Raw genomic sequence first — 9,837 nt, 5'->3', positions numbered from 1 at the left:
TTTCTAGACAAGTATCTGAAGGCCATGGTTGAATTTACATACAAAGATATTTAGTGAGATATTATTTGTAATACTGGAGGGGAAAAAGCAGAAACAAACTAAACATCCTCTAATAAGCAATTAGATAAATAAATACATCCACATTATGGAAATCTCATCAGCCATATAAAAGGACTTTGTAAAATAATACGAAGCATCATGTTCAGAGGTTTGCCAAATGTTAATGACAAAGTTGGGGGTTTAAATCAGGGATATTAATTACATCATACCGGTAAAAGAACTCTGTGCGATGAGAGAATGTGTGTACAGACTGGAAAAAAAGGACTCAATGAAATAGATTTCATGATATTAACAGTGGTTGTTTCCACGTAATGGAATCAAGTGATTTTCATTTTTGCTTACTTGTATTTTCTATTTTCTAATCATAAAGGTGGGAGGTTCTATACAAAACAATTCCTCTACTAGTTCAATGATCTGGCATTTCTAGGTATAGAGCAAACACTGCGGGAGGTGTCCCTCTAGTGGAAGGAGAGATTTAAAAAAAATTTTTTTTATTGTACCTAATGTCTTTTGGAGGCAAACAGGGATCTGAAGATAGTAAATGATTCTGCTTATTCCATAGGCACTGCACTCCAGCCTGGGCAACATATCAACACTCTGTCTCAAAAAAAAAAAAAAATTAAAGGAGGGATGGGGACCAATTGCAAAAGGAGGGTCCACAAACCACCCTAGGAAACAGGTGCTACTAACTCTAGGCGCATTTGGAATATTGACCATTAACTTTTTCAACTGTCGAAGTCAGGGGATTAAGCTCCTTAGGCTAACTTTCTCTCCCCTTCCTTTTTGTCAGCTCGCGTTCGTTTTAGGTCTAGGGTACCAGGTGATGTGGAACCTCAAAAGAGACGTGGAAGGAGCCTGATGTCTGTAAGCTACACCGATAGGGGGCGCAAGCCTCTCCAGGTGAGTCTACGAACCTTCGGCTCCTCTTCGGCTAAGTTCGGCCGACGCTTGCCTTCTCAAGCTCGGCTCTCTTCGGCTTTCTGATAGCACACTTGTCCTGGCCTCGGCTCCTCTTCGGCTGCATTCGCCCCACGATCGTCTCAGTCTCGGCTCTCCTTGACTGCGTTCGGCTAGATTTCGTCCTCTCGGACTCGGCTCTCTTCGGTTAAGTTCGGCCTACTCTCGTCTCTGACTCGGCTCCTTTCGGCTACGCCCCGGAAGAGCCTCCATGGAGCCGGTACTGCCGGCTCGACCGACGGCCATGGCCCCGTTGCTGGAGTACGAACGGCAGCTGGTGCTGGAACTGCTCGACACTGACGGGCTGGTAGTGTGCGCCCGCGGGCTCGGCGCGGACCGGCTCCTCTACCACTTTCTCCGGCTGCACTGCCACCCAGCCTGCCTGGTGCTGGTGCTCAACACGCAGTCGGCCGAGGAGGTGCGGCCGCGCTGGCGCGGGAGTGAGGGGACCCCGAGAATGTTGGGGGGCATCCTGAGCGGATGCGAGGCCTCTGACAGGGATGGAGGGGCTCTGAAGGGGATTCAGGCCCCCGACACTACGCGATGACTCAGAGAAGGATGGGAGGGATCCCCAGGCGGATGCAGGTCCCTCATACTGCGGGGACACAGATGTATGGGAGGGGTCGCGAGGAGTATACCGGTCGCTCACACTGTGCGGGGACACTGAGAAGAATAGGAGGAGCCCCGAGAAGGCTGCACGTCCCCCTGGCAGGAATGCAAGGAGGGTGAGGGATGCAAGTGCCTGATAGCGTGCTGGGACTCTGGGAGGATTGGGAGGGGTCCCGAGAAGGATGCAAGTCTTTGACCAGAGTTCAAGAATGCTAAGAGAAATGGGAGGGGTCCCCAGGGGATGCGGGTCGCTGATAACTTGCAGGCGCAGTAAGATTGATGGAAGGGGAAGATGCCCCCACGGTGGTCTCAGTCTCGACTCTCCTCGGCTGTGTTCGGTAGCTAGAGAAGGAGGCAAGTCCCTGTCAACGCTAAGAGGGATGGGAAGGGTCCCAGAAGGATGCAGGTCCCTGATAGAAGTGCAAGGGCACTGAAAGTTGGAGGGGCTCTGAGCAGTAGGAGACGATCGGAGGTCCCTGCAGGGTAAGGGGAGATGTCGAAAGCAGGATCTGGATAGGATAACGGGAGAGTCCTTAAGTTGCCTATCAAGGGAGTTTCTGGGGGCAGAAGGGCGGTTCCTGAAAGGGAACAGTGGCGGGAATGGAAGGGTCTCTGAGGGTGATGAGAAGACATGAAAGGAGATGATGAGACTGGAAAAAACCCAATAGGGAAGAGGAGGGACCAGGAAATAGGGCATTCACCAAGACCGTGTTAAAAAGGCCATAGGGTCAGAAAGAGATTGGAGCTGGAAGCTGAGGATGTTGGCAAAGGTTAACTGCAATATTGGAGAATGGAAAACACTGAGGAAGGTGAAATGGGGCCACACCTGGGGCTGGGGCTTGTTGAGAGGGGACACAGCTTGGTCTGACTAGTCTGATGATCCCCTAGATAGATCAGGTGGCCAGGAAAAAAATGTCAGCTGAGAAGAGTGACCACAGTCTCTCCTAGGGCAGGGACCCTGTTTGATTCATCTAGGTATCCCCAGTGTTTGGCGTAGGGCCTAAGGAAACACACGGTGCCTAGTAAAGGTGGTTTTGAACTGAAAATGTAAATTAACCAAGCCAAGGAACCCACTAACATGAAGTCCCTCTAGGATGGATCAGGACAGCACTAGTAGTCTAAAACATTGTCTGGGAAAGCATTCCCTTCTTATCTTCTCATACAGTGCACTTGGCTACAAATCTGGCTTTGGTGGGAGGTATTTTCTAGGTAGTAGAAATCTTTTAATACAGGCTTCTAAAAGTTTGAGGTTGTGTGTGTGTGTGCATATGTTACTGTAGTTGAGTGGTGAGAATGACTGAAGTGCAATTATTCCTCAGTGTAAACCCCGAAACAAGAAAGCCTCATTAAATGTAGACTGGTTGGCTGAAGTTACTATAAAGAAGTAACAGGGCTGGGTGCTGTGGCTCACACCTGTAATCCCAGCACTTTGGGAGATCGAGGCGGGCAGATCACAAGATCAGGAGATCAAGACCATTCTGGCTAACACAGTACCATCTCTACTAAAAATACAAAAAATTAGCTGGACATGGTGGCATGTGCCTGTAGTCCCAGCTACTCGGGAATCGCTTGAACGCAGGAGGCGGAGGTTGCAGTGAGCCAAGATCGTGCCATTGCACTCCAGCTGAGGCAACAGAGCCAGACTCCATCTCAAATAAAAAAAAAAGAAAAGAAGTAAGTTAGTTTGTATATTTGTTATTAAGTTCATTATCTCAGAGAAAGACAGCACATTATTTTAAATATCTGCAACCTATTAAAAACTGCTGTGTATTAAACAGCCTACTAATCAAGTTTGATTTGATTTAGGAGTATTTTATCAATCAGCTGAAGATAGAAGGAGTTGAACACCTCCCTCGCCGTGTGACAAATGAAATTACAAGCAACAGTCGCTACGAAGTTTACACACAAGGTGGTGTTATATTTGCAACAAGTAGGATACTTGTGGTTGACTTCTTAACGGATAGAATACCTTCAGATTTAATTACTGGTAAGAATTGAAGTTTTATTCTTTGTATGTAAATTTGTACTTTTTTTAAAGTACAATTTCCATTTTATTTCTCTCCAGAAGATAGTCTTGTCTTCAGTCTTGAAGGACTCTGCTCCTTATATGGGCTTTGGTGGGGGTTATGGGGCAGCACCCGCAGGTCTATGTTGGGGTGGGAGTGTTCGGTCCTTGCAGGCTCTACAAGATTGATTCCTGACTACTTTACTGTGAATTGCACAGCTCACACAGTAATGTAGCTTCACATACAGTTTGGGAAGCACATAGGCATTGAAGATGCTCGCTTCAGAAAGTCCCTTACTGTTGTGACCTCCAGTGTGTTTTGAATGACAAATTTCTTAATGACCTTGTCCTTGGGCGTGAATCGGGCATAATTTGTGCAGTGAATAGGCTGCACGTGGCTGCGGCCCTTTTTGGCACAACTGTCGTTCCTTCTTTTCTTTGTCATCTTGGAGGGATGGACTGGAGAGAGTACATTTATATGTTTTTATTTTTGTCGTCCCCTCTGCTAAATGCTCTAGTAGAACCTTCTAGTGGGCACGACTGGATCCTTTTGCTCAACATTGCACTTCCAACTTTTAGCGTGATAGACACAGTAGATGTTCAATAAATACCTGTGACCTGAATAAGTAACTGAATGTAAGATGGACTTTTCCTTGTTTTCTAAGCTCTTGTTCAGTAAATACTTGTAATTCATTAGCATTTACTTTTAGAACTTAATCAGATTTTAGATGTTCATAATCTTTGTATATATCTTAAAATATTTAGTTTTCCTCTTTAAGTTTTTTTTGCATTATTTGAAATTAAATCAAGTAGTTGCTTGCTTATTTTGAGGAAAAATTATTTTAGCTAGAATTAAATAGAAAAGAGATTCATTTTCATTATCCTTTCAAAAAATGTTTTCTGATGTCCCCAAAGATAATGTAGGGGCCGTGCCTCTGTGCCCTCCTATTACACTGTATTTCTCCAAAGTCAGAGTGCTCACGACACTACATTATATTTGTGTGTGTGTCTCACTCACAAGATAAACTTAAGCACAAGGAAGAACCTGTTCATCCCAGGCTAAATAACTGGTACATGGTAGGTACTCAAGACATATTTGTTGGATGAATGATGAATGGATACAGCACTGTGATCTTTAGTGAACTTTGGAGGCAGAGAGACTATGAAATTCATAATCTTACTCCCCACCGTATCTGTCATATTGCTCTGAACCTAGATGACCCTCCAGAAATATCTAATGAATCGATGTATGAATGAATGCTTCATATAATTCACAGTAAAAAGCTTGAAGAAGTTTGGTTACTCTTCTATAACATTTGTAATTGTTAGAAACAGTATCATCAGCTCTCCTGATTTTGAATTGCTATCACCCACTTCTAAAACAAGCTCCTTGTCATTAACCCTAGTTTTCTCATTTCTTAAGAAAACAGTGCCTCCTAAAGTTACAAGGATTAAGTGAAATAAAATGATTGCTTAGTACAGTGCCTGGTGCACAACAAACTCTTAGTAATTGGTACCAAATAAAATTAGCTTTTTATAACCAGAAATCTTGATATATCATAAAGTCTTTTACTGTTTGATGCTTTCTTATAAGCTTGGTTTTACTTTATTTTTTAAATTTTTAATTGTGTTGTATTTGAAACGACCACTAGGTGTCAACAATGTTCTGTGACTTTCAGTTACAGTGCACCCTAATTAAGCAGAGAGTAGAGTAACGTGAATCTATGCAGTGTTGAAGTCTAGCTTATTGGTAGCCCCTAATTAAAAATGCCAAATTCCCTCCTACTTTCTAATAAAAGCCGAGCCAGTAATGAAGCTGGAGCTGTTGTTTGGCTGAGTGGAATGTAAATGAATGCCAAAAATGAACTCCTTCAAATTCTTTCCTCCCCTGGGATCATCCCCCAGGACTGACCAAAGCGCAGTCCATGAAGTGCAGGTGGAAAGGCTGAATCCCCCAGCCCTAACTTCTTCACCTGTCACCACCCATTATTACCCCCACAGCCTACCCTGGGAGTCCCTGCTAACCAGAACTCCTAACATATGGGAGAACTATGTAAATATCATATCTGGTGAGATCGTACTTTCAAAAGAACAGGACAGGAGGATGCCTTCATTGCCAAAACTGATCCCGACATCTCCAGACAGACCTAAGAACGCACTTTCTGCGAACTATATATGTATTTTTCAGTTACATGCTCGCTTTGTGTACCCAGTGCTGTGCCCCCACTTTATATTCATTCAGCAAATATTTAGCTCACTAAGGGTCCCTTGTCTGGTGGGAAGAACTCTGAAGATAGGTGAATGGGCCAGTATGGTGAACCCATGAGTTAGACTGCTTCTGGATTTGACTTATCTTCATCTTACACCAGCTGTGTATCCTTAGACAAGTTTCTTAATTCTTTCTCTCTTTTTTTTTTTTTTTTTTTTTTGAGACTGAGTCTTGCTCTGTCGCCAGGCTAGAGTGCAGTGGTGCGATCTCAGCTCACTGCAAACTCTCCACGGTTCAAGCCATTCTTCTGCCTCCGTCTCCTGAGTACCTTGGAGGAGAGATGTGCACCGCCATGCCCAGCTCATTTTTGTGTTTTTAGTAGAGGTGGGGTTTTGCCATGTTGGCCAGGATGGTCTTGATCTTTTACTTCATAATCTGCCTGCTTCAGCCTCCCAATTACTGTGATTACAGGCATGAGCCATGGCACCTGGCTAGTTTCTTAATTTCTCTATGCCTCAGCTTATTGCCCATACATTGGTGATAAAGATAGTACCTTACTCCCGGATCGTCAGGGTGAAATGAAATGCTATATGTAAAATACTTGGTATCATGGCACCTAGTAAGCATTCTGCGATCTCTGCCTGTTGGTGTTACAGTGTTCCTGTTCTCAGGCAGTTTAGTGGAAGAGACAGATAAGTAAAGAAGTATTTATAGTACCGTATGAGGTATAAAATGTCATAGGAACAAAAAGAAATTAAAGGAGGCTTTTGTGGGACTAAAACTCCTCCCATAAACCTAACCTGCTTATATCATTTTTATTTTTAATTTTTTGATAAAGGGGGGGTCTTTAACCCCGTTAGTGTTAAATTGAGTTTCTCCTTTTCTTTCTTTTTTTTTTTTTTTTATTATATTTTAAGATCTGGGGTACATGTGCAGATCGTGCAGGATTGTTACATAGGTATACACATGCCATGGTGGTTTGCTGCATCCATCCCCCCGTCATCTACATTAGGTATTTCTCCTAATGTTATCCCTCCCCAATCCCCCGACCCCCTGCTATCCCTCTCCTAGCCCTCCCCATCCCCCAACAGGCTCCGGTGTGTGATGCTCCCCTCCCTGTGTCCATGTGTTCTCATTGTTCAACACCCAGTTATGAGTGAGAACATGCAGTGTTTGGTTTCCTGTTCTTGTGTCAGTTTGCTGTGAATAATGGTTTCCAGCTTCATCCATGTACCTGCAAAGGACATGAACTCATCTGTTTTTATGGCTGCATAGTATTCCACGGTGTATGTTTCTCCTTTTCTTTAGAAGTTCATTTTTATTATTCTTGACTTCATGTAATATTTCAACCCAGGCTAACAAAATATGACCCCTTAGAGTCCTTGGGAAAACCCACCAACTAGGTACAGAATATTTTCTGAGTTGTAAGTTAGTTATGTACATGTACTGGAGCGTTATTGAAAATGCTTTGTCTATAAATTCCTAAATAACACTATTAATTTTTACCATATTTGAAAAATAATTTGCTTGGCTACAGTAAAATTTAGCTCCATCCATCTCTACCTAAAATTTAAACATTAAAATAGTAAAATCTGAATTTAGTTTATTGAACTATTAGAAGGGTCATAAATCACTGTTAGTATCCTTTTCTAGACCCTTCCAAATCTGAGAACTGGATCAAAAGCCTACACCTACATTATCCTAAATATATGTCAGGTAACCAGCTTGATTTAGGTCTAAAAGACTGAGACTCATCATGGAGTAACTGAGGTTTTGATCTAGAAATGATGTCTATATGCCTTTATGTCATCTCATGTTTCTCCCTAACTTACTACTAACAACACTGCATCAGATGACACGATATATATGAAAGATCTGGGTCAGCAGTCTCATTTCATAAATAAGGAAACATGTATAATTGTTCTTAGTTTTTAGATTCTGAGGTGTTAAAATCAACGCACACCCCAAAAACATATATTAAGTATGTCAATTAAAGGTTTTTGTTTTAGATAGACTAATTTACCTCTGAATTGACTATATTCTGATTCTGAAAATTGAATTCATCTAATAGGTGAGGTAGATGTTACCCTGACTTCTAAAATATGGCTATTTTGTGTAGTCCACATCTGATTCTCATATATTGAAAAAAATATCGTGTCTTACTTTGCTTTCAGAAATTCTTCCTCTAACATGCCAGAAACACCCCACCCCAGGACCTATGCCCTCATTGTCCCCTCAGCCTGGCAGGCTGGAACTCAGATGGTCACAGGGTTAGGGTTAGGGGTTCACAGGGCTCGTCTTTATCCAGCCTTTACTCAGATATCACCTTGGCGAGGCCGTCCCTCATACCTCCTCCCTCTCCTCCTTCTCTGATTCATTTTTTCTCCTCAGCACTTTTAACATACAAAGTATTTTACTCATTTATATTGTTTGTCGTCAATTCCTTGAGGACAGGGATTTATGTCTGTTCCTTTGTGGCTGTATCCCCAGTCTAGAATGGTGCTTGTTAATTCTCATGTAAGTACTTAAGAAAAATGTGATAAATGAATAGAAATGAGCATTAAAAAGTACTTACCTGTTCTGTAATTTAAATTTTCTTTCTCCCCCTCAGGCATCTTGGTGTATAGAGCCCACAGAATAATCGAGTCTTGCCAAGAAGCATTCATCTTGCGCCTCTTTCGCCAGAAAAACAAACGTGGTTTTATTAAAGCTTTCACAGACAATGCTGTTGCCTTTGATACTGGTTTTTGTCATGTGGAAAGAGTGATGAGAAATCTTTTTGTGAGGAAGCTGTATCTGTGGCCACGGTAAAGAACATTATGTGACAATCATTATTTGTCACGTACTGATGACATTATTTGTCATCTTTTTTTGAGATCTACTGTAATTTAGTTGCACTTTGATGTAATATAATGTAAAATTCATTGCAATTTTATTTGATAGGACCTAGTCAGGTTTATAACAAACACATCTAGATATAAATATGTATTTACCAAGTTTGTGATTTTTTTTTTTCCAGTGGAGAGCAATTTTATAGTTACTTTTCTGCTGGTCCATCAAATCCATCCAAGACAGCCACTTTTTATTCTTTCTTATACTTTTAATGAAACTCCCAGGAATCTAGAGACCCACATATACAACAGCTTTAGGTGACTGCAGATATATTGGCTAAGAGTACCACCTCTGCTTTGAAAATTACTCATTAGGAAAATAAAGCCCAAAGATTTTTGAAGAAGTTATGTTAATTTCTAGGAAAAACATTTTGCAACCTATGCTACCATGTATTTTGGTTATTCTACGTGTTATTTTAAGAGTAGTTATAGGCCGGGCGCAGTGGCTCACACCTGTAATCCCAACACTTTGGGAGGCCGAGGTAGGCAGATCACCTGAGGTCAGGAGTTCGAGACAGGCCTGGTCAACGTGGTGAAACCCCATCTCTACTTAAAATACAAAAATTAGCCGGGTGTGGTGGCACACACTTATAGTCCCAGCTACTCAGGAGGCTGAGGCAGGAGGATCACTTGAACCCAGGAGGCAGAGATTGCAGTGAGCTGAGATCGCACCATTGCACTCCAGCCTGGGCGACGAGAGCAAAACTTTGTCTCAAAAAAAAAAGGAGTAGTTACAGTATTTTTTCCTTTCTTGATCATACCTTGTTTTAGGAGTCAACAAACTCTTCATGTAAATGACCAGGTAGTAAATATTTTGGGCTTTGCAGGCCATATAGTCATAATTACTCGATTCTGTTAGTCCCAAAAGCAGACTGCTTACATAATGGGTGTGACTGCATTCCAATGAGACTATAAAAGCAGGTACAGGATTTGGCGCAGACTGTAGTTTGCTGACGGTTGCCTTTTTTGAGTAATACAGTGCTTTCATTCATTGACATTCAAAGTTTTTGAAAGCGTTGTTTAGCTTTTCATGTATTTGTTGTTTTGCTTTTCGTATTTGTAGCATTTGTAAAAACTGTTAAGGGTATTAAACCAAGACAAGAAAT

At 42.2% G+C, this 9,837-nt stretch overlaps 1 protein-coding gene across 2 annotated transcripts in view; it reads left to right on the top strand.

Annotated features, from left to right (window-relative positions):
• The first annotated feature begins 938 nt into the window (after positions 1 to 938).
• The window catches only part of ERCC4 (ERCC excision repair 4, endonuclease catalytic subunit), a 32,116-nt gene continuing 23,217 nt past the window's right edge, over positions 939 to 9,837 (top strand). Inside the window, exons 1-3 of one of the 2 annotated variants that reach the window (XM_032242726.1) lie at positions 939 to 1,435; positions 3,433 to 3,613; positions 8,452 to 8,647. In XM_032242726.1, coding sequence (XP_032098617.1) covers positions 1,229 to 1,435; positions 3,433 to 3,613; positions 8,452 to 8,647 — 584 coding nt within the window. In that variant the 5' untranslated portion in view covers positions 939 to 1,228. The other variant, XM_032242727.1, reaches the window with a different exon arrangement.

The sequence above is a fragment of the Sapajus apella genome, unplaced genomic scaffold, assembly GCF_009761245.1.
Source record: "Sapajus apella isolate SASKATOON/1434 unplaced genomic scaffold, GSC_monkey_1.0 scaffold51, whole genome shotgun sequence".
Lineage (NCBI taxonomy): Eukaryota > Metazoa > Chordata > Mammalia > Primates > Cebidae > Sapajus > Sapajus apella.
Note: the sequence above shows the minus strand (reverse complement) of the source record. Positions and strands in the feature narration are given on the sequence as shown.